Source organism: Nicotiana tabacum, chromosome 23 (assembly GCF_000715075.1).
Source record: "Nicotiana tabacum cultivar K326 chromosome 23, ASM71507v2, whole genome shotgun sequence".
NCBI lineage: Eukaryota > Viridiplantae > Streptophyta > Magnoliopsida > Solanales > Solanaceae > Nicotiana > Nicotiana tabacum.
This window is the reverse complement of record NC_134102.1, coordinates 30567407-30593700: the sequence shown is the minus strand read 5'-3', so window position 1 is coordinate 30593700 and position 26294 is coordinate 30567407. Positions and strand designations below refer to the sequence as shown.

Below are 26294 nucleotides of genomic sequence, written 5' to 3'. Positions count from 1 at the left end.
TTTTCTTTGATAACTTGAAAAGGTCTTTTTATCTCGCTTGTTTTCTATATTTGTCTATTGGTTTGGCAGGAAGGAGGGATTTGCAAATGCGGAATGCATGTACAGTCTATAATCACAGTAGAGAAACACTATCAACGACCTGAAGCTAAGGGCCAAATTAGTGCTTTAAAAGTAGTGACCCATTCTTTGAGCAACAATCTCCGTAGGTTGTAAATAGTTCCAATAACCAAAATGGAAATAACAACACTTGTATAGATATCTTCTCGCCTATGAAACTTACCTCTGCATAAATTTGCACTCATTAAAAAAAAATTATTCACAGTGAGAAGGCAATAGTGTGTTGCAAAGCTTGATTGGTTTACTTTGTCAAACCTTAGTCCATGTGTCAAAATAGCCAAGTGTTTAACTGCTTGTACTTCTAAATGATATTGTGAACGGACATACACGATAAACATGTATAAATGATACAGTTGTATATAAGGTCTAAACTATTTCGACATACAAGATAGTACAATATAGTCCCTCATATATAAGAGATTGTCATGTTTTACCAATAGTACCTCATTTAAAGTTATAAATAATTATGACAAAAAGGTAGAACTTTTAACTTAATTGATTATATCACTATAGTTCATTTGGTAGAGAACTCTACCAGATAGGCAGAGCTTAGCTCAAACTACTTGTTTTATTCGACTGTGTACGACTATGACAATACAGTAGACTTTTAAAGTATATGCATTCTACCAATACATTTAAATTGGTTGTGAATCCGACCATGTAGGCATAACTTAGCTCTCACATAATCTAACATATTTACTTAAGGCATAACTACCTTCAGTCTATTTCATGAATACTAACATTTGCAATTAACATCAAGGACCTAGCAATTTTTTATTAGGCAGTTTTTGCTACCAAAGCCAAAACTCCTTACCATGACAGTTGCTGAAAAGTCATACACAAATGGAGGATCGCAGAAAGTATAACTCCAAAGTTAAAACACCACAGCTACTGATTTGGTTGCCTCAAATAAACATGAAAACACCTCAAACTTTTTGATTTTGCTTTCTTAATACTGAAGAGAAATTGCTCATACATGTAATAACAATGAACAATATCACAAGCTCGAAGGGCCATTATCCGCTCTCATTCATTTGCAGTTGCATCCTCCGGTGGCACATTGCTTCCATCTACAAGAGGGAAGAGAGACAGTGAGGCTACAAAACTTAATGACAGATGAGAAAAAGTAATGGTAACTCAAATTTGACAGTTACACAGACACAATTTCATCTCCAGCCCTTGATTTTCATTGTAAATCCTCTGACATTGTCCATAACCTTTTCTTCTTTTTTTTTTGCATAATTTTTGAAAATTTTCGAATTCAAGGACCAATATTGAAGAAAAAAATGTAAGAAAAATGAGGGGCTGTATGGTTTCAGGTGTAAGCAAAAACAATCATTATCTAAGAATCCATACTGTTTTATACAACGTTTGTTATGAAGTACAAAATCCTGCATTAATAGTTAATCTCCATATAACTAATACAACGTTTGATTTCTGGAAACTCCGCTATAACTTATGTGGAGTTTAACACCAAAAACAAAACGTTGTATAGATAGTATGGGAAACTTTGTATAAATAGTACGGGAATAATTTATAAGGGAATTCTATGACTAATTTTATGTGGGATAGAAGGTGGAATAAGTAATCCATGTATTAGCAATATACGGATAAGAGCATCTACGACAAAAATGCCCTCACAATAGGTAATAATCCCTAAATAACAATCCCATTTCATTCATTAACCATATAACAATCCATGCATAATTATTCTTTCATATAACAATCCCCATATTATTTATTATCCACATAGAAATCTTTGAATTATTATTCGCCGTATAACAATCCATGCATTCCAATCACTGTATAACTAAGCCATCAACCAAACAAACCCTGAATGTTTGGTGCACCTTTCATCCAAAAAAAGGATAGACCATTTAATTCTCGTGGAGAGATCTCATTTACTTGGAGCTGTAATAGGGTTGTCAATCCCCAAACCAGAAATTTCACTGGAGGAACAGTAAATATATTAAGAAAATCATCTTGCATACCTTCACCCTCAGATGGAGCATAAGGCGACTTGCGGTATCGAGTTTGTTGATTCGTCGGCTAAATTAGAAAAGTTCAGATAGAAATGTCAGAAGTGAATGACAAAGCTCACAAGGGAAATGCTTAATACTCTGTGGAATCAAACAGGGCAGTCATGTCACTCTCATCCATCTTGAAGTGCAATGTATCACATTTTGTACATCCATACATAAGTCAAAAAATTACCCTAACAGGACATGTTAAACATGCAGAACCACTATCCTGCCCATTGTCAATGCCTTCTTAACATCAGGTATACATGTCAATCAAGCAGGCAAAAACAACTAACATTTTCATCATTTCCCCCCTTGCCTTCCCCCACACCCCACCCCCACCCCCCCAAAAAAAAAACAGAATAAAGAATATATATCATTGTAGAGACAAAATAAGAACGAAATACATCAGCCCAAGAGACACATCTGGTGCTTCCTTAACACACCCCACATTTACCCACACAAAATAAAACAAATAGAGTAAAATTAATACAAACAACCAAACAAAGTGCTTTGCAAGCTCTAATGTGCCTTGCAGCATAAAGGACTAGAGAACGATTAACAAAAGCAGTTCTAGGCAAAAAGAAACGGCATAGAATTGACATAATACCTGCAACTTTGGCCGAAGTGCCTCGAGTGGACCTTTCGGCTTCGCTACACCTTGCTGTAATCATCAACAATCATTAAGGCTTGGGAGATAGCCATAATAAAGGTATGGACAAAGAAGAGTCAACTACAATGAAATTGTGCGACTACAGAGAGGAACAGTACCTTTCCAAGAGCCCAATCAGCAGAATCAAAATAAGCACGTTCATGATCCTGACAACCAGCAAGGGTTAATTAAAACAGACAGAAGTTGACCACGACATTGGAAGTTCACAGCACAAACAATCACAAACAGTGTAGAAACAGTAATGCCATTGCGTTCATTACCTTAGAGATAAGAGGTGGTTTCTTTGGCATAATTCCTCCGTATTTCTTTTTAACAACTTCCTCCTATAATAACAAATGGTAAATATATATGTCAAAATCTCTGTACCATAACTTAAAAATAACATGGTAAGCAAAAATCTCGAAGTGAGCACAACTTCCTGTTTGGTTGATGGCATTGGCTTTTCTGCTCCATCTATTTGGTCTTTGACATCCTCCATCTCTGACATACTTCTACTGACCTAGTTGACAACAACTGCAATAGCAAGGAAAAATAAAAGGCTTACCCAAAATGAACATTTCAATAAAACCTCCCATTTAAGACAATATACATAGAGTCAGAGATCATTCTTCAAACAGAATCTCACTAATGTAGTCTGGAACTAGCTTTTTGGTAGAGAGGAGGAAAGGGATAAATCATTCACTAGACTTTAAACATATCGTTCTCATGAAAGAGGGATGTCTATGAAGAAACATGAGACATGTGAGACATTTGTCCAAATTCAATTCCTTTGTTTGTGATTCCTGAAATGACATTTCTCTACAAGTGGTCATCTCAGAGATGCGTAAAACACATGCGAAAAACATTTTCTGCTCTCAAGTGATCCCTAATGCATCACTGAAAGAACAAAACAACCCCTGATCTCGAGTCAAAATCACTACAGAAGAAAATAACACAACCGTTCATGCTTCAACTTTTGATCTTCACGACCAAAGAAGCAGTGGAAGGTTAAAGTGTGCAATTGAAGATTTTCATGTTTGTCTTAGTTGATCTGTAACCATATCTCCATTCGGTTACCGTGTTAGACTTACGTAGTAGGACATCATGATTTCTGTAAGTTATGAATTTTGTGGATACAATGTTTATCCAATAATTCAAAAATTTAAAACTGGATCATTATATACGCAAACACAAACAAGGCTAACCAATCCTCCAATGGTAGTAAAATCTTCACTAGTTTCCTCACGAGTCTAGAGGCTTCATGTATTTCAGGCCTAACCATTTGTGGACATAATAAATCAGAAAGGCATCCAATGGAGAAGGGCCTGCATTTCTAGCCACCATTTTAATCTTCTACCAGAAGTACAACATTAGTCTAAAATAGAGCAGAACTGGATATAAAAGATTTATATAGCCGGCCCACTAATTTGGGATTAAAACATAGTCGATTGAATGATATCAAAATGTACAATATCATAAAGACTAATGAAAGCATCAGATCCTTCCTCCGTAACATAAAAAAGAAAAGGAGCATAGAATAAGTCAAAATGCATCATTAGATGCAACAAGGATATGAAGTTCTTGGCAATGATTTAGATCAAGCTCAAGTGTCAGTCACTCGGTCAGGGTCACTGCAGCAACTAGCAATGTTAAAATACCATATCTATGAATGTGGACATATGCATAAATACATAAATTGACGCATATGCATGTAAGTGTTTGTGCGTTTAATTACCCAGTTCACTCTCTAACAAGAACTCTCTCTTTCCAATTACATTGTTCTCTTTGTTTTGGAAATAAAATTAAACTAAATTCAAATAGAATTTAGTCTAGAAGTCAATATAATGTTAATATTTTGAAGAAATTTGATTTTTTCTTTGATATATTAGTAGGTTTCATAATACAATTTTGATTATACGGATACAAAAAAATAGGTATTGAAAAATGTAGGTGAGAAGCTCTTTTGAACAGGAAAGCGGACACAATGAACATGCCTGATTTGGCTTATAAGGAGTAATAATCACAGTGAACAAAACAATAACTCCGTATTATTAGTTACTAGAGATAATAGTCAAGCCTTGTGACATCCTAGTATTAAAAGGACTAATCTGGATTCAAAAGAAAAATGTTTCAATCAATTTCAACTAGTTAAAATTGAAATGGTTAAATCACTTGGATAAAAGAGACAATTTGGAAGATGAAATGAAGTTTACAAGCCACTTTTTCTCTTTCTTTTTCTTGTGAGTTAACAGTCAAGATCACGAGAACTCGCAAGCCACAATCACATAGGAAGGAGATAGGAATGCCAATCAACTTATAAACCTTAAAGGCACAAGGCTGCAGGGCTTCGATCTAGTGGGTTCGCATCTAGTGGTAAAAGCGCAACACATGATGTGTGAGTTAGACGCACGTCACCGGTTTAAACCTTGCTGCAAACCTACAGTTTCGACCCAATAGAGGGGCACACCCATCATTGAGTTTCGAACCTTCCGCTACTGGCTTTAGGAATTTCTCGGTTATAACAAAATAAAATAAAAAAAGGAAAGGTACAAGAACTACAGTGAGAGCAAACACAACGTAATGGGATGTAGGGTGTTAGTTACGGGGTTCAGATGAACCCAATAGCTTTGGTTTACGCCCTATATATATGTTACTCCATCTATTTCAATTTATGTGTGTTTACTTCCTTTTTAGTCTATTTAAATAAGAATGTCTCTTCTTTCTATATTTAGTAACTCTTTAATTCCAACATTCCACGTGACAAAATTAAGACTACAAGATTCAAGGATATTTTGGTACATTAAACACATCTTTTGTTTAAGACGACTAGATTCAAAAGTCTTTCTTACTTCTATTAAACTACGTGCCCAGTCAACTAAACACAAAATGAAATGGAGGTAGTGTACTAAAATTCACTAAATAAGTACACCTAATTGACTTCGAATCAAATCAGTAGAACTCATAAAGTTCAAGTTCAGGATCCGCATGTACTGCAAACTCAATCCACGATTCACATCTTATCATGAAAAAATCATTGGGAAAAAGGATTGGGGTTTTTGAATCGACTAAAACAAACAAGAAAACAATAAGAATTAGGGTCGAAATGTAAGATCCGAATTCGTTAATACTACAATTAACAACAATTTATTGGGGATAAAGAAAGATTTAAGAGGAAATATTCATCACTAAAGAAGAGAAAATAGTTAAGGGAGTGAGTGACTTACCAAATCAAAGGAAGCAGAAGAATGGCCAGAGGGGTTTGGATCAAATCGAGAGAGGGAGAAGAAATTTCAACTGTTAGTGGCCAAGTCTTTAATAAGGAATCTTTGAATTGATTGATATAAATAAATAAATAAATGTTTTCTCTTTAAAGTTGCGTAAGTCAATCAATCATAAATCATAGTCTGTTACATTACTGACGCTGTTAAGATCAGACCCCGTGAGTTTTCACCATTTCACACATTGTTGGATTTTTAACCTGGAAATTCATCCCAATTCACACCCCTTTCTATTATTTGCACTTGTAAAAATAATAAAAGGAATGATATATTTCATTTTCTAAATTAAGTTGTTTGAATCTTTTATTATATAATTTGATATATAAGATGTTTTTATATTTAAACATGGAATAATTTTATAATCTATTTTTACTGTGGTTGGTGGAATACCTTGTGGGGTGGTTGTATATACTAATAGTTATGTGGCGATGCCTGTGCAATTTGGTTAGCTATGGATATGACTAGTGATGACAGTCGATGGCAATTGTGCGATGCTACTCAAATTCAACCAGGTTATCAGCAACGTCATGACTTTTGTGATTTAGTTTAGTATTCTCTACTCTTTATTAAGTGAAAGTAAGACCATAACATAGACCTCAATTTAATCTTTCCTACTCTACATAGCAATTATGTGAAAAAATAAACTACCTTGATCTTTTCAGTAGGATAAATGAACAACACATGCAAATTATAACTAGCAAGTACTTAAAGATTTACACTAATTCAATAAATACATGATACATATATTTACAAATATAATTTTTTCTAAACCACGGTTAACTATTATACATTTTCACCTTAATTATATATTAATCGATGCAAGTAAATTTTTACCATTATACCAATACATGTACAAACCCAACAATTGTATTTATCACAAACAAGGGAGCAATGAACTATCCCAATTACAAAAGGATGAATGGGAGAATCCAAATTTTCTCTTTTAAATTTTGGCATCCGGTCAGATAAGTTCAAACATAAGATGAAAGTGAAAATGCCAATTGCAAAACACTAAATTTTTAAACTATCCAAATTGCTATGCATTTGTTTGGGGGAAAATTCACATATAGCCACTTTTCAACCCCTATAATTGAAAAATTACCACCATTCTAGAGTTTCAAATTCAATAAGTAAACCTTAGAATATTGTGTTGGAATTTCACTTGTGAAATTTGAGCGCTATTTCTACATTTGTTTGTCTACTTATTTTCCTTTTTTTTTTTTGGTCTTTTAGGTTGTTTCTATGAGGAAATTTTTTACCTTTAGAAAATTTCAAATTTGGACTTGCTTTGATTGTCCAGAACTTGAAAGAAGACCTACAATGGATAGCAATATGTAAATCGATTGGGGGGGGGGGAGGAGAAAATAGCCAAAAAGTACCAGCAATTGGCATTGACAAATGGTCGTTAAAATGCCTATATTGGAATACTTCTACAAATACAATACTCGAAACAACTGTCCCAGTAGGCCAGTGGTGAGTTCCAAGTTTCGAATTATTAAAACTCCAAAAATCTTGAAATACACAACCACTTGCATGAATAATCTTGTAACTGATTATTAGTAGTAAATATTCATTAACTACCTAAATGCAGAGTTATGAAATCTAACTTGCCCTATTATTTTTTTCCCCTATAGCAAAAGACAACTTAATTAAGAAGATCTTCATGTTCAACCATCAAAAGATGATATCATCCAAAAATTTATGCTAGTGGTATAAAAGATTTTTCCCATTTGACTTCAGAATTCAGATAAGCGTTAAAAGGATTTAAAGAGAACAAAAAGCATAATATTAAGACATATCGCACGTTCATACATTATAGCTCCTAGTGAAATTATGAAAGCAAAATCATTTACAATTTATTGGATTCCTATTACAATAGAATTTCCCCGAGTACCTATACAAACCAAATTTGTTACACCAAGCCACCTATTCCAAGTTCCAACTATCAAAATTGTATGACAAATGTCAACTCTTCAAAGGTTGCCTAAACAAAAGCCTTCAGCACACACCAGCACCTAGACTAAGGCATTTAACTAACAGGAGAAAACGACTTAACTGGAAGAAAAAAAAAGATATAAACGAGATATTCAGTTCTAAATACAGCATATAGCCTCACTACACCTTGACAAAGTCTTCTGCACTGGGGTTTGAGTACAGCTATATCCACAGAATACCATCACTCATGACTCGCGGCGATGAGCCTTGGACGGAAGTCTACTGCAGCTTTTGTATATGGATAGGAAGTGCATTACAGCCTCCCACCTGATAATTACGTTACCACTCTTCAGCTGCAGCACTAGGTGCTTCTCTGTTGCCTCTGCACTAATATGCCAAACTATCTTAATGGCCATAAAAGGTCCAGCTTCCCAATTCCAAAATCCAAGTCAAGAAAACCATTTCACTTCTATCATAAAAAGTGTTAAGCCTAGAAAAACCTCCTCCTGAGATTTCTAGTGGTTGCCTGATAAGAACGCATAAGTAGTCCCACCCCAATGCCGACACCAACACACATCCCAAGGCCTATCCCAACACCAACCCTCACTCCTGCGTTGAACCAGGAGAGTTGACCATCTTCACCATGGTACATGTCTTCTGAATAGAATCCATATCCAGCTTTCACTTCAGACTCGTAATCGTCCACGTCTGTTTCTGTGATCTGCTAAAAAACACAGTAATTGTAAGCAAATATACACCGTAATTGGATTTATTTTGACAAACCAAACTAAACTGTCATTTGGTCAGCACTCAATAACTATGTCCCATCAACTAGTAAATAAGAATGTTTAAAATTGATTCAAGGAAGAGACAACCAAGAGGAAAAACAACAGATGGAATGAGAAAAAGAGAAACATAGAAGCTCAATTGAGAGACTCAAAGAGAGAAGAGAAAAAAAGGACAGTCCAATGCACAAAGCATCCGTATTCACGCAGGGTCTGGGAAAGGGCCACACCCCTAGGGGTGATGTAAATACCCTACCCTAATACAAGCATTAGTGGCTGCTTCCATAGTGCGAACCCATAACTTATAGGTCACACATTGCTCCAAGGCTCCCCTTTAAAGAGAGAAGAGAATGGAAAAGAAACAGAGATGCAAACGAAAAATTATCTCACACATCTAAAGAAGGTTAAATTAATATAGGTTATAACGCACTCAGCTTTAGGATACAGAAGAGACATTTTATCTGGCACATCATAGGCTCCACTGACAAGCATTTTAGAACTTGGATAATCTGTTTGCATGATACAAATTCTCATTCCAATCCAAATTTGGAATCAACCTTTTAACATGACATCCTTCAAGATGCCTGCAACTGCAGATCCAGCAAGGTAGCTTTAATGCATTCACCTTCAAGAGACGGTATTTACTGCCCACAGAACACAACTTCACAAGATATGTAAACAACTTCTGAGAAGCTTGACTAATTCCTTTTAAAGCCATAATCTTCTCAGGTGGAATCATACTAATTGCTTTCAATCAATTTGAAAGGCCACACGTATTTGATATCTGTCAAGATTTCTTACACATGATCAAGATGCTTGGTCCACATTTAATCTGAAAGATATTTTACAATTTTCATCCCAATAAAATATCTTTCAGCCAAAGATCAGACCTCTACATGTGAAATCTGAGAGGCTGGAGAGTAGGGTTTAGAGGAGGACAATTCAGCAGTTTGACCGAGTGATCTCTCCCTTATCAGGAACTACAGGGAAGAAGAGAAACAAGTGTATTCGTGAATAAGCACTCCGATCACTAAAAGTAAACAACGGCTACAGTTCTCAGGCTGAATCTGATAGTCACAACCATGACAAACACCTCATAAATGGCAACAAAAATTGTTGTTCTCGTCAACCAACATGTTCTTCGCATGCCCATTGACAAAAAACATCAATCTTCTTAACAAGAACATAGCCTCTGTTCTACTGGGCACAAAACCAAAAGAACCAAACTGGTTCTCTGTAACTCTTGTGGTGTCTTAAATCTACACTCTATCACTCTTTACCAAAGTTTCATTGGACTCATAAGCTTAATGTCGTGATAGTTCACACGACTTTGAATATCTTCTTTATCTTTACTTCTCATATATTGGATATTTCTTCACTTGTGAGACATTCTACGACTTTTAGAATAACATTAAATAACTTAGTAAGCCATATTATTACACCTTTTCAGGACACTTCCAAACCTCTACATGAATACCATAAGTGGATCCCATCTTGGCCACACGCTTTTATAATCCTCAAATTTTCATGGATCCGTTACTTCTGTCAGCCTATTTTTTACCGTGCAAACATGTACGGAGATCTGTGAGGTTACCTCGTGATTAGAGTTGAACAATTGATTAAAATAGCCTATCCAGCTAGCCTTGATCTGATTATCCCATGTCAACACTTGCTGAGAATCTTCTATCATATAGTTCACCTGGTTTATGTCCTTATTCCTCTTTTCTTTCGGGCGTGTTAGTTTATACATTTATATCTCCCCTTCTCAAGTCCCTAACTTTTGCTACAGTTATCTTCTGTAGCACCTTTAACGGAGACGAATTCACAACTAGGAGAAATGGGAAGAAACCGAAGATCACCATCAGTTGAAATACAACAACAACCCAGTATAATCCCACTAGTGGGATCTGGGGAGGGTAGTTTGTACACAGACCTTACCCCTACACTGGGGTAGAGAGGCTGCTTCCGATAGACCCTCGGCTCCCTCCCTCCAAGAACTCCCCACCTTGCTCTTGGGGTAACTCGAACTCACAACCTCTTGATTGGAAGTGGAGGGTGCTCACCACTAGAGCAACCCACTCTTGTCCACCATCAGTTGAAATGACTTGGTAAAAATCAGCCACAAGGTAAGAGAGAATTTTCTTTGTACAACAGATGACATGCTTAGTCGCTATTGTAAGAGGTCGCTACCCTTATTAATAAGTTTTTTCCAGCCCTTCATAAGTTGGCTGTCATCTAACCAATAAACAATATCAAGCACCACATTGAAGTGTTTACATCATTGTTTATATCTTTACTTACCCAAAAGATATGGAGTGAATTCTAAAGATAAGCCTGCTGTAGCACCTTTAACGGAGACGAATTCACAACTAGGAGAAATGGGAAGAAACCGAAGATCACCATCAGTTGAAATACAACAACAACCCAGTATAATCCCACTAGTGGGATCTGGGGAGGGTAGTTTGTACACAGACCTTACCCCTACACTGGGGTAGAGAGGCTGTTTCCGATAGACCCTCGGCTCCCTCCCTCCAACAACTCCCCACCTTGCTCTTAGGGTGACCTCTTGATTGGAAGTGGAGGGTGCTCACCACTAGAGCAACCCACTCTTGTCCACCATCAGTTGAAATGACTTGGTAAAAACCAGTCACAAGGTAAGAGAGAATTTTCTTTGTACAACAGATGACATGCTTAGTCGCTATTGTAAGAGGTCGCTACCCTTATTAATAAGTTTTTTCCAGCCCTTCATAAGTTGACTGTCATCTAACCAATAAACAATATCAAGCACCACATTGAAGTGTTTACATCATTGTTTATATCTTTACTTACCCAAAAGATATGGAGTGAATTCTAAAGATAAGCCTGCAACAGCAACCTCTACTTTATTAGATTAAGTGTAGCGAGGAAAGACCATGAAGTTATTTTTGGTCATCTTTAGTTTTATGCCAAAGAATAGCTGGTTTCCCTCTTCGTTTTTAGAGGTCGTTCTTCCCAGCTTGATCTTGGCAGAGTTAACAGAAATCAACCTCTCAACTCCATCAAAAACCAGAAATCTACTTCTCAAGCAAGCATTGGTTGAGCCCCTCAAAAAAGTGAATAGTACTTCACTACTATTCCCAGTCAAATTTTCATTACTAATACACCAAGAGGTGTCAAAACTATGTACAAGTGTCTATAACTAAAACGAGTCATTCACAGCATACATCAAACTAGCGAGTTGCCTATGTATTCTCTATTCATACAAAAAATACATGTGTTTTTTTTATCAGTCTGTTCAGACCAAAAATACAAGTGAAATAAGAAAGAGCTGCTAATGCTTTCTACAATGTTCTCATGATGTGACTTCTCACTTAATTTCCATGTTTATATAAGCACTTTGTCAAGTATTTGAACCCTTACTGCATCAGTCATTGTCATATATAAGGGTGGCAAGTGGGCCGGTCCAGGCCCGGGACCGGACCGCGGGCCAAACCCCAGTTTTAGTGGGCCTGGGCCGGTCTCGTGGGCCGGTCCTATGCTTTGGGCCCGCCAGGGACCGGGACCGGTCCCTTAGCGGGCCAAACGGTCACAACGGCTATATTTTAAAAAAAAAAAAATATATAGCCGTTGGGCTGTCAAAAATAGCCGTTGGCTATTTATAAAATAGCCATTTAACCCCCCCAACTTTGTTTTAACCCAAAACTTTTTATAATTACACTTTTTCAACTATAAATACCCCCTCATTCTTTCATTTTTCTTACAAAATCATCAATCTATCATACTCTCTCTAATTTTCTTCTATAATTGTTACTATTGCTTACTTTATTGTAACATGAAATGACCAAAGTATGGTACTTTTTAGCTAGTATAAATATGTGATGATGGAAGATCAAGTTTTAGCTCAACTCAGATTACAGTTTTAACTAATTTCCCACTCTTAGATATATTATCCTCTCTATCGGCTAACTATATTTTCATGAAATTAGTTGTGTAGCTAGCCGATAGAGAGGATAATATATCTAAGAGTGGGAAATTAGTTAAAACTGTAATCTGAGTTGAGCTAAAACTTGATCTTCCATCATCCCATATTTATACCAGCTAAAAAGTATCATACTTTGGTCCTTTCATGTTACTACTAAAAAGTATATATATAGTATAGTATAGAATATATAATATAGCATACTATAGTATATATACTAAATGTATAATGTATAAGCTATATATATATATATATATATATATAAGATGTATATATAGTATAGTATATATATTATATATATATATATATATATACTATACTATATATACATCTTATATATATATATATATATAGTATATATACTAAATGTATATATCTTAAGATATATACATCTAAACAGGATCCGGTTATGGCCAGTTGGATCTAGCTTATTTAGTACCCTTAATTTTAAAGGCTGGCGGTAGTCCGCTCGGCCAGTAAGGATATAAGAACCGAAATATACAAGAATTTTTATAGAGTTTTATGACTGTATGGAAGGATCTATCCTTTTATCCAAGCAAGGGGCTTGTCTGGATCTAATACATAATCTTATTGAGCCCATGTGTCTAGCAGTTCTAACCGGGAAAAGACGCCCTTATTCTTTCAACACCTTTAACGGGCTAAGTCCACGGCTTGCTAGACGTAGCCACTAAGACAAAGCCAATAAGAGTAGTACAAGATTTGACTGTACCACCATCTCTGGAACCAAGTCAATAAGCCATATTAAAATTCCTTTATATTTTGATAGAGGCTAGATCTTTCATGGTTAATATGCAAGAGAAGTTAAATATTCAACATAGATATGAATCTTTTAGCCGGACATAGTCACGGCTGGGGAGAAACGAAGTAATTAAAGTAGAAATTAACTAAAGAAATAAATACCTCTTAAGGCCGGGATGCAAGGCCTGAATGCGATGATGAACTGGGAATTTTATTTACTTCATATATATGAGTTAAAATTGTCTAGACAGCTTAAGATAGATAAGCTTAAGGAGAAATCTCAATTAGGAGACTTTTGCACCCAGTTCGGTTTACCCGAGACTTCTGCTCATAGCAAGAAAAAGAAAAATAGGTATCATAACCCCGACAGCCCTTATAAGAAAAAGAGATCGAGATATAGATCCAAAGAAGAGCGTGATGCTAGGAAAGCCCATCGTAACTATGATACCTCTTTTTCTTATAAGGGCTGTCAGGGTTAGGATATCTATGATACCTATTTTTCTAAGAATTAGAGGAAAATGGACTGAAGCCCAGAAAAAATATGCTAATGTGGCTCATGAAATGTGTTTTAAAATTTCAGGAAGAGAATTATCAATTCCTCTTTTATACTGAATTTCGAAATCAAAAGGGGCTAATTAAGCCTGCCACCTTGCAAATATTAATTTCGAAGCATCATGTTTAAAATCTTTGTTAAATATATGTTTAACAAAGATTTTAAACATGATGCTTCGAAATTAATATTTGCAAGGTGGCAGGCTCAATTAGCCCCTTTTGATTTCGAAATTCAGTATAAAAAGGGAATTGATAATTCTCTTCCTGATTTCTTATCCCGTGAATACTTAAATTAATCATGAATTTTTATAAAACTTTTTTAGATGAAAAAACGTTAATCACTGTTTTGAAAGTGGTTAAGTTATATAGAGGCTTACAAAGTCTTATAATTGATAAAATTATTAATAACATTGTCGAAGAAGAATTTTCTATTCATGATTATTCTGAAGAAATTAGAGATGATATGGAAGATTATTATTTATCTGAATAAAATGAATTGTTATGTTTGCAGCATGGACCCTCCGTGGGCCAGAGGCAGAGGTAGAGGCAAAGGGGGAAAATATCATCCCCAGGAAAATCATATTCTCAAGGATCGTCATACGGATCCTCATCTAACTCCCCAGTGATACAAATGGGGGAAAAAAGTTTAATTAATGAGAAGATATCTCTCAAAGGCGAATCTTCGTCAACTCCTTCTATTCATCCGGAAGATATTCCAGAGGACAGCCCGTTATATGGTCATTTGCAGGCATATTTGGCTGCTCAAAAGCAAAGTGATACGTTTGCTTCAATTGCCAAAGAGGACACTGATGATATAAAGTCCTATGAAAAATTACTTAAAAAAGAAATAATATTTCTTTTAGAAAATTCTTAGATACAAAGAAAAAATGAGCCATGGAAGATATTCCAAAGGTATTTAATTAACGGATTATATTACTCGGGTGAGTCATACAAAACCCGTTCTTATTATGAGACTATTCTCACCAGTACAGGCAGTGCAGAATTTCAGCACTTTTCCGGTTAGAGCACAGATGAGAATGTTTATAACTTCATAAAAATTATTATTAAACAGATTATATCTGTTGAAGATTGGGGGATTTCCACAATGAAAGAAAGGCAGATAAGCCTTAACAAAACTCGTATGAATTTTACATATTGGGATTATATCCAAGCCTTTGATAAAATACTTTATTATAATAATGATAGACATAACATACTTGGTTCATAAAGGTATGTGAAAAGATATTTGCAGAACCAATTCCCAATTGGTTCTTAAATTGGTGGTCATACCACGGTCCAACAGTCAGAATATTACCTGACCAATTTCTTATGTTATACAAAGAATGGACTAAAGTTTTGCCAGATTTGAATGAGTTATACCACGCAGATCATATCTGCTATTTAGAAAAAATTGACCAAATATATTTCTTTATAGAGTTCTCTATTCCATAGATTCATAAATGGACTCCAGAGCTGGGATTCACCGAAGAACAAATTCCTTGCTTATATAGGACATTTTATAATAATTTCTGGGATAAATTAATGAAAAAGGATCCCAAAACAAAAATGGTATACGGTCAAGAACTCTTGGATTCTATTGAAGCAAAAATCCAAGAATACTCGACAGCTCCCCAGAAGGGAATAATTGATGATAGCTCAGTCAAGCATATTGCTAGAAGAATCTCTTTTCAAGAAGGAGATAAAGATGAAATGATTAATAAGTATTTGGAAGAAGTAAAAAGAAACTTGCATCAATCTATTAACCAGTATGAAAAATCTGACACTTCGATGCGGAGTGAAACAAGCAACGATGATATTGCAGAAGATTCCCAGCCTATTCAATCAGAGAAGATATTATCTGATAAAGCCGTAGAAAATGCGGAAGATTTCATCCAACAAATGAAAGAATTAGAGGAACGTGGACTGTGATCAACAGTGAAGCTGCCGAGGACCCCACTCAACAGTAGATACACTGTTTACACAGTAGAAACATTGTATATACAGTAAATACATTGTGTAAGAGACCCACAAATGGGACCCACTTTACTGTGCATAGATTCTTTCTGGGTTTTTTTCTATATATAGGGTCGTTTTTTTTTTTTTTAGAAGGCATCAGCCAAACTCTCTCTCTCTTGTGTAAATCATCAGCCAAACTCTCTCTCTTGTAAATCTCTCTCTATATTGTAATTACTCTCTTGTAATCGGCGTTGAAGTAAATAAAATTCCCAGTTCATCGCATTCACGCTTTGCATCCCGGCCTTAAGAGGTATTTATTTCTTTAGTTAATTTATACTTTAATTACTTCGTTTCTCTCCTCAACCGTGACTACGTCCGGCTAAAAGATTCATATCTATGTTGAATATCTAACTTCTATTGCATATTAACCATGAAAGATCTAGCCTCTATCAAAATATAAAGGAATTTTAATATGGCTTATTGACTTGGTTCCAGGGATGGTGGTACAATCAGATCTTGTACTACTCTTATTGGCTTTGCCTTAGTGGCTACGTCTAGCAAGCCGTGGACTTAGCCCGTTAAAGGTGTTGAAAGAAAAAGGGCGTCTTTTCCCGGTTAGAACTGCTAGACACATGGGCTCAATAAGAGTATGTATTAGATCCAGACAGGCCCCTTGCTTGGGTAAAAGGATAGATCCTTCCATACAGTCATAAAGCTCTATAAAAATTCTTGTATATTTCGGTTCTTATATCCTTACTGGCCGAGCGAACTACCGCCAACTAGCCTTAGCAGGCTATAAGGATCCTGTTATCTGGTATCAAAGCATGATATTCCTACTAAATCTCGACCTTGTCAAATGAATACCGAATTGGTAGAATTCTGCAAGAAAGAAATTGACAATTTGTTACAAAAAGGTTTGATAAAACCTTCAAAATCTTCGTGGTCTTGTACCGCTTTTTATGTTAATAATGCTGCAGAAAAAGAACGAGGCGTTCCTAGATTGGTTATAAATTATAAACCTTTAAATAAATTTTTAAAATGGATAAGGTATCCTATCCCCAACAAAAAAAATTTATTATCAAGATTATATGATGCCAATATATTTCAAAGTTAGATTTAAAATCTGGCTATTGGCAAATTCAAATATTTAAAGAGCATACTTATAGAACTGCTTTTAATGTTCCATTTGGGCAGTATGAATGGAATGTTATGCCTTTTGATTTGAAAAATGCCCCTTCTGAATTTCAGAAAATAATGAATGATATTTTTAATCCATATTTGGATTTCATCATCATTTATATTGATGACATATTAGTATTTTCTAAAACATTTGAAATGCATATCAAGCAGCTTGATATCTTTAAAAAGATTGTTATACAAAATGGTTTAGTTATTTCAAAACCAAAAATGAGTTTATTCCAAACAGATGTTCGATTTTTAGGACATAATATTTGTCAAGGAAAAATTACTCCTATTCAATGATCGATTGATTTTGCATCAAAATTTCCTGATGAGATTTTTGGGAAGTTTAAATTATATATCCCCATTTTATAAAAATCTATCTCGTGATTTGGCCCATTTATACGACAGACTAAAAAAGGATCATAAAAAACCTTGGACTGATTTCCACCAGTATAGTCTGATCAAATGTATCATATAATTTACATCTTGGATTTAATGTGGACAATAATTTGAAATAAATTTTGTAAGATAAACATATAAGTTCAGATTCAGGTGCATAATTATAACCATGCGTTTTAATATTTAATGTTAATGCGTCAGGTATATTAACATCAGACAAAGATAACTGCAAATTTGGTTGCATATTGAAATATACCGGTCCATAGGCCACAGTGGATTCAATAGATCCCATCAGAGACTGTCTAAAATTTAAATTTCTAACGTCTCTAAGGGCTGCCAGAAATGTCTCTGGTAACCCTTTAAGGGTTAAAGGTTTAAAAGCAATTTGGACCATACCAATATGCAAATAATTATAATGATTTTTATATAAATCAATATCATGTTTATTCAATAAACGAATAGTCTGTTCTGACGAATTTAATGCTAAAGACTGTTCAGTTGTTTTTACTAATTGTTTTGAAGATAGTTTATCAAACCATCCATAATCATCGATTGTTTTAATAGGGACTTTAGGAATTGTCCATTTGTTTAACAAATCAAGATTTTGAGGTATATCAACCTCTTCAAGTCTAGTACTTTTAGTACTTGTTTCTCCCAAATCCATTTTCAAAAACATATCTATGTCGAATACTTCAGATCTATCACATACCTAGGCTCTGATACCAGATAACAGGATCCTTAAAGCCTGTTAAGGCAAGTTGGATCTAGCTTATTTAGTACCCTTAATTTTAAAGGCTGACGGTAGTCCGCTCGACCAGTAAGGATATAAGAACCGAAATATACAAAAAATTTTATAGAGCTTTATGACTATATGTAAGGATCTATCCTTTTACCCAAGCAAGGGGCCTGTCTGGATCTAATACATACTCTTATTGAGCTCATGCGTCTAGCAGTTCTAACCGGGAAAAGAAGACCTTTTTCTTTCAACACCTTTAACGGGCTAAGTCCACGGCTTGCTAGACGTAGCCATTAAGGCATAGCCAATAAGAGTAGATCTGACTGTACCACCATCTCTGGAACCAAGTCAATAAGCCATATTAAAATTCCTTTATATTTTGACAGAGGCTAGATCTTGCATGGTTAATATGCAAGAGAAGTTAGATATTCAACATAGATATGAATCTTTTAGCCGGACATAGTCAAGGCTGGGGAGAGAAACGAATTAATTAAAGTATAAATTAACTAAAGAAATAAATACCTCTTAAGGCCGGGATGAAAGGTCAAAATCCGATGAACTGGGAATTTTATTTACTTCATATATATATATATACCATTTTAACAGGATCAAGTGGCGGGCAGTAATCCGCACGGCCTTCTCAACTGAGCTAAAACAGAGATCACCGATTGATCGGGAACTGGAATTGTTTCACACCTCTGCCGACTATTATATGTCCACCGAGGTTTCCACCAGTTAAAGATCTCTATTTTAACACGATACCAGTTAAAGATCTCTATTTTAACACGATCGAGAGTTCTTAATCTAGCTAATTCAGTATCCTTATGTTTAAAGACTGGCGGTAATCTACACAATCAGTAAGGATATAAGAATCGAAATATATTTGAATTTTTTATATATTTTGATGACTGTATAGAAGGTTAAACCTTTTACTCAAGCAAGGGGTCTGTCCTAATATAATACATACTCTCATTGAGCCCATGTGTCTATTCTAACCGTGAAAGAAGATGCCCTTTTCAACTCCTTTAATCGGGCTAAGGTTCACGGCTGGCTAGACGAAGCCACTAAGGCAAAGCCAATAAGAGTAGTGCTATATTAGACTGTACCAACCATCTCGAAACCAAGTCAAGAAATTATATATAAAATTCATTTATATTTTGATAGATGCCGTCTCTTTCATGGTTTATATAGGAGAGAAGTTAGATATTCAACATAGATATGAAGTCTCTTAGCCGGACATAGTCACGGCCAGAGAGAAGAGACTAGATGAAATACTAATAAACAACAAAATAAATACCTTTTGGCCGGGATGCAAGGCCTGAAGATGAAGAACTCGAAACTTTATTTACTTTGTTTTTCGATTACATAGAGTAGTACTTACAATTGAGAGAGAGAGAGAGTTTAGAGAGAGGGGTTTGGCTTCTGCCTCCTTTCTCTGAAAGAATGAATCGTTTAAATAGAAAAGAAAAAGAATCTATGAACAGTAAAATAGGGTCCCACATAGGTCCCTGTACAGTGTTTCTACTGTGCAAACAGTGTTTCTACTGATGCATCCAATATTGGTTACGGAGGGATTTTGAAACAGATAAATCCTAATAATAAGCATGAATATTTGATTAGATTTTACTCTGGAAAATGGTCTGAAGCCCAGAGAAAATACGCTACTGTGGCTCATGAAATGTTAATCATAGTTAAGTGTGTTTTAAAATTCCAAGATGATTTATACAATCAAAAGTTTTTGATAAAAACTGACGCACAATCTGTTAAATATATGTTTAACAAAGATTTTAAACATGATGCCTCAAAAATGATATTCGCAAGATGGCAGGCTCAATTGGCCCATTTTGATTTTGAAATTCAATACAAAAAGGGAATTGATAATTCTCTGCCGGATTTCTTATCTCGTGAATATTTGCAGGATGGAACCCCCATGGGGTAGAGGCAGAGGATGGGGAAGATCATCCCCACATTCCAAAGGAAGAACATCCCCTTCAGGATTGTCATACGGATCCACATCAAACTCCCCAGTTATATAAATATGAAGAAAAAGTTTGACTAATGAGAAAATATCTCTCACAGGCGAGTCCTCGATGATAGGACCATCCATTCACCTGGAAGATATTCCAGAAGATAGTCCGTTCTACGCACACTTGCAGGCATATTTGACTACTCAAAAGCAAAGTGATATTTTTGCTTCTATTACAAAAGAGAACAATGATGATATCAAGTCCTATGAGAAATTGCCTAAAAAAGAAATGATATTTCTTTTAGAAAATTTTGATATTCAGAGAAAAGAAGAACCATGGAAGATATTCCAAAGGTATTTGATAAATGGATTGTATTATCCAGGTGAGTCATACAAAACCCGTTCTCATTATGAAACTATACTCACCAGTACTGGCAGTGCAGAATTTCAGCACTTTTCTGGTTATAGCACAGACGAGAATGTTTATAACTTCTCAAAGATCATAATCAAACAGATTATATCTGTTGAAGATTGGGGTATATCCACGATGAAAGAAAGGCAGATAAGCCTTAACAAGTCCCGTGTGAATTTTACCTATTGGGATTATATCCAGGCCTTTGATAAAGTGCTCTACTACAATAATGATCGATACAAGCATACTTGGTTCGTAAAAGTATGTGCAAAGATATTTGCATAGCCCATTCCAAATTGGGTTTTAAACTGGTGGTCATACCACGGCCCGACAGTAAAGATATTACCTGATCCATTTCTCATGTTATACAAAGAATGGACAAAAATTTTCTCCAGTTATAAATGAATTATACCACACAGATCATATCTGTTACCTAGAAAAAATTGACCAGATATATTTCTTTCTGGAATTCTCTATTCCTTGGATTCATAAATGGACTCCAGAAGTTGGATTCACCGAGGAACAAATTCCATGTTTATACAGGACATTTTATAACAATTTCTGGGATAAACTAATGAAAAAGGATCCCAAAACGGAGACGTTATACGGTCAAGAACTCTTAGACTCCATCAAAACAAAAATCCAAGAATATTCCATCAACCCTCAAAAGAAGAAGGTTGATGATAGTTCAGTTCGGCATATTGCCAGAAAGATCTCCTTTCAAGAAGGGGACAAAGAAGAAATGATCAACGACTACTTGGAAGAAGTAAAAAGAAATTTGCTTCGTTCCATCAATCAGTATGAGAAATCAGACACTTCGATGCAAAGTGAGACCAGCAACGATGATATCGCAGATGATTCCCAACCTATTGAATCAGAGAAGATATTATGTGATGAAGCCTTACAAAATGCGGAAGAATTCCTCCGCAAAATGAAAGAGATGGAAAAGCGACCAGAACAGTGAAGCCGCCGGACCCAGCCACCGGATCCCATTCAACAGTAGATAAACTGTTTCAACAGTAGAAACACTGTTCATCAACAGTAGAAAACTGTTTGCACAGTAGAAATACTGTTCATCAACAGTAGAAACACTGTTTGCACAGTAAAAACATTGTACAGGGACCCATGTGGGACCCTATTTTACTGTTCATAGATTCTTTTTCTTTTCTATTTAAACGATTCATTCTTTCAGAGAAAGAAGGCAGAAGCCAAACCCCCCTCTCTAAACTCTCTCTCTCTCAATTGTAAGTACTACTCTCTGTAATCGAAGAACAAAGTAAATAAAGTTTCGAGTTCTTCATCTTCAGGCCTTGCATCCCGGCCAAAAGGTATTTATTTTGTTGTTTATTAGTATTTCATCTAGTCTCTTCTCTCTGGTCGTGACTATGTCCGGCTAAGAGACTTCATATCTATGTTGAATATCTAACTTCTCTCCTATATAAACCATGAAAGAGACGGCATCTATCAAAATATAAATGAATTTTATATATAATTTCTTGACTTGGTTTCGAGATGGTTGGTACAGTCTAATATAGCACTACTCTTATTGGCTTTGCCTTAGTGGCTCCGTCTGGCCAGCCGTGAACCTTAGCCCGTTGAAAAGGGTATCTTCTTTCACGGTTAGAACTGCTAGACAAATGGGCTCAATGAGAGTATGTATTATATTAGGACAGACCTCTTGCTTGAGTAAAAGGTTTAACCTTCCATACAGTCATCAAAATATATAAAAAATTCAAGCATATTTCGATTCTTATATTCTTACTGATTGTGCGGATTACCGCCCGTCTTTAAACATAAAGATACTGAATTAGCTAGATTAAGAACTATCGATCGTGTTAAAATAGAGATCTTTAACTGGTGGAAACCTCGGTGGACATATAATAGTTAGCAGAGGTGTGAAACAATTCCAGTTCCCGATCAATCGGTGATCTCTGTTTTAGCTCAGTTGAGAAGGCCGTGCGGATTACCGCCCGCCACTTGATCTTGTATAATATATATACATCTGATATATATATATATATTAAATGTATAATATATAAGCTATATATATATATATATATAAATATACACTAAGTGTATAGTATATAAGCTATATAAGATGTACGTATAGTATAGTATATATATAAGTTATATTCGATATAAGATGTATATATAGTATAGTATAGTGTATATATTTATATAAGCTATATTCGTAATTAAATATTGAATATTAAAATTTAGGATGTTCAAATAAAATTTAGGTCACAATTTTATAATAAAATTTACAAAGCATGCCTTAGATATTTTTTTTAGCATCCTTTTGTCTCTAATATCTATTTAATTTTTTTTTTTTTTAAATCCATTGGGCCCACTTAGCCCATTTAGCCCGCGGACCGGGACTGTTTAACCCGGGACCAAACGGTGCCGGTCCCGGGCCGGTCCCTACAAAAAGACCACTTAGCCCGGGACCGTTTAGCCCGTTTAATTTGGGACCAGCCCGGGACCGTTTGGACCGGCCCACTTGCCACCCTTAGTCATATAGCAAGTGAAAGTAAATGATGAGACCTAACTCCTAAGCTGGTGACTTGTACAGTAGTACCAAAAAATGTTCAACAAGATACCGTGATAGTTACTCAATTTCGTCGAGGAGCTATCAATCAAAGGTGTTGCTGGCAGAAACTAGAAGTTAATGCAACAACCTTCTTTTTCTTGTTTTGGGTCTACTTCAAAAAGCCATGTTCCAAATTGAGACTGACGTTATGGGTGTTCAGCACAAAGGATCAATCTTTTGGGCACACAATCTGTGATTAAGTTGTTTCCTACTAAAGGTTCTGTATAGCTCTATGCTAGCATCATACAAAAATTGCTACATTACTAAATCTTAGTCACCCAGGATAAAGCACAATAACAATTTAAGAACCTAGCCAACACAATTATCCAACAAATTTTTGTAAGTTCTCTACTTTTTGATATACTTCTTGTGTACGGAAATTTCACCAATGTTAATGAAATTATTTATTACTTCATCTAATCGTATACTTCTTGTACATGGGAACTTTCCCACATTAATGAAATCATTTACTTCATCTCAGTTTTTTTTCTTTTTTGATAAGAGCGATGTTTTGGCCAACTTGCACGCACGTCGACTATTCCACTGATTATCTGCTACCTCCCACCATCTCCCACCAATACAGGTTCAGAGTAACAAGGCTTAGGCAGATGCGAAGAAATCACCTAGTATTTTTTGCATCCGTTGGGATTTGAACCTCAGATAGCCACACTCTACGATGCACTTCATCCCAGTGTTATTAAAAACCATTGCTTCATCGCTTAAAGGGATGAAGCGATGCCAAGCAAGGGGTTATCGCTTTGAGGGGGAAGCCATACACTTCATACCATGATGCGCAAAGTGATCCCAACGGGAAGCAGTCGATTCTTTGAATCTCAACTTTGAGGAGTTGGATTATTATATTGTATATTAAATATTGAAATTAGTTATTTTAATTGATATTTGATCATTATAGTACTAAATTCATACTCCCTCCGTTTCAATTTATGTGAACTTATTTCCTTTTTAGTTCGTGCCAAAAAGAATGACCTCTTTCCCTATTTGGAAATAATTTAACTTTATGCAATAATTTATAGCCACAGAAAATATATGTGCCTCATTTTACACCACAAGTTTAAAAGTATTCTATATTTTCTTAAACTCCGTGCCAAGTCAAATGGGTTCACATATATTGAAACGGAGGGAGTATAAGTTTTATAGTTATTAAATGTCATGAATTGTGCTTTTCAAGACACTGCTTCAACCAAAAAGAACCTAACCAACACCATTGACACACAAAAAGCTAATTTATCCCTCTATTCCTTCTAATCACGGTAAAGGTAAAGGTCATAATTGCATTACCGGTAGGTTTCTCTGTCGAATGAATCCATTTGAGCCCCCATGCTCCTTCTCAACCTCCCCATCCTCAGGAATTGCGTCCAACATCCCCTGCCTAGGTACCTTCCTTCTCGGGCTAACCTGAATTGTCTTAGTTAAAATCACAGGTACACCCGAACAACAACCCGCTATATAAACCTCAATTGACGGCGAATAAACCCCAAACTTAGGCTGAACAAAAGCCGATCCTTCATTCCCAAATGACGCAGCTGTATAACAATCCATGCTCCAACCAGTCCTCGAATTATTCTCGATCCCATTACCATTAGCCCAACCCGTCTCCACTCTCTCCAACGATCCACAAAGTATTAAATCCCTTTCACTTTCGTATACCTCAAATTCCACCGGGTCCGAAACCCTAACGCTGTCGGTGCTCACGTACGTCACCTCGGAGGACTCCTTGTCGACGCGATCGCGACGGAGGGTGACGAACGCGGTGTCGGTGGCGGGAACACGAGAGCCGTTGATCTCTAACGACACTCCCATCTCGCGCCGGAGGTGGCGGAGTACGAGGTGGTCCGGTACGGCTTCTACAGAACATGGCGTGATCCGTACGTAGAATAATCGGATTTCTAAACAACCTCCGGTGAAATTTGAACTTTTGTAGATTGTCAATGACATTTCTTCGCCCTGATTACCCATAAATCCATAAACTTTCTTCAATTTAGAGCGAATTAATGAAATTGATCATTGACTAACCAGGAGAATTGAAGATAATTTAGGGGTCATTATTAGGGTTTTCTGAATTTAGAGTGAAAATTTGGGGTGCAGATATTTTGGTATATGTATGAACATGGTAAAGGGGTCAACGAGAAGGCTTGAGCGTTAAGGGAACGGACATGTGGAGCGTGAGATACACGCGTCAGTTGGAGATTTTTGTGTTGCTCTTAACATTTGCGAAAGAGACAATGCTACTAATGTATTTGGGCCAACGTTAAAGAATAGTCGAAAGGGATTTTTATAAATATAGCCGTTCATATTAATTATTTATTTTTTTTAGTCATATAAATAAATTATACATTAATTATATATAATTATACATATGTAATATATAAATTATGTATATATTACACATTCACCATCTATTTTTAATTTAAGTGATAGAGTGAGCGGCTATTTGGGTTAATACGTCTAGACGAAACTTGGGTGAACTGCATCATTAATCACTTTTATGCCCACCGTAATGTATTTAAAGATTAGTTAATTAATTAAAAGGACGGTTTGAGGAGATAGGTGAGAGAAAGTCCCAAGGTGCACGTTAGACCCGTCTTGGTAATGTGCACGCCGCCACCACCATGCCTCGCCGGAAATGGAAGGCTCCTCAAGCTTCTACTTCTACGCGTACCAAACCAGATTCACTAATAGCTCCTACCATTATCAGTCCCAAATCTGTGAGGGAAGATCTGGATGCACAAAACCTTTCGATCGATAAAACCCAAAAAAGCCCTAAAGCCAACCCAAACGAGACGACACTGCAATTGAGCATAAGAAACTGTAATGGCGACATGAAAAGTAGGCAAATCTTTTCTGAAACAGGGGAGTCCCAAGCCCTAATCCCAATCCAGTTGGCCAGCTAAATTCCGGGAGAGTAGTGCAATTAAATCACCATGAGATAGAATGTCAGAAGCAAAAGTGGAATTGTGCGCTTATTGGGTATGTTA

At 35.9% G+C, this 26294-nt stretch overlaps 2 protein-coding genes across 2 annotated transcripts; both read right to left on the bottom strand.

Moving 5' to 3' along the window:
• Nucleotides 1-866: 866 nt before the first annotated feature.
• On the bottom strand, nt 867-6154 carry LOC107784094 (uncharacterized). Its single transcript, XM_016605160.2, has 7 exons — nt 6015-6154; nt 3227-3324; nt 3072-3134; nt 2910-2957; nt 2749-2802; nt 2109-2166; nt 867-1187 (listed from the first exon to the last, which is right to left on the bottom strand). The coding sequence occupies exons 2-7, from the start codon at nt 3296-3298 to the stop codon at nt 1144-1146; spliced, it is 339 nt and encodes a 112-aa protein (XP_016460646.1). The 5' UTR covers nt 3299-3324; nt 6015-6154; the 3' UTR covers nt 867-1143.
• Nucleotides 6155-7851: 1697 nt separating this feature from the next.
• On the bottom strand, nt 7852-25413 carry LOC107784095 (uncharacterized protein At1g01500). The gene is made up of 2 exons (XM_016605162.2): nt 24598-25413; nt 7852-8724 (listed from the first exon to the last, which is right to left on the bottom strand). Exons 1-2 carry the CDS (start codon nt 25273-25275, stop codon nt 8494-8496), a joined length of 909 nt encoding a protein of 302 aa, XP_016460648.2. The 5' UTR covers nt 25276-25413; the 3' UTR covers nt 7852-8493.
• Between the last annotated feature and the right edge of the window lie 881 nt (nt 25414-26294).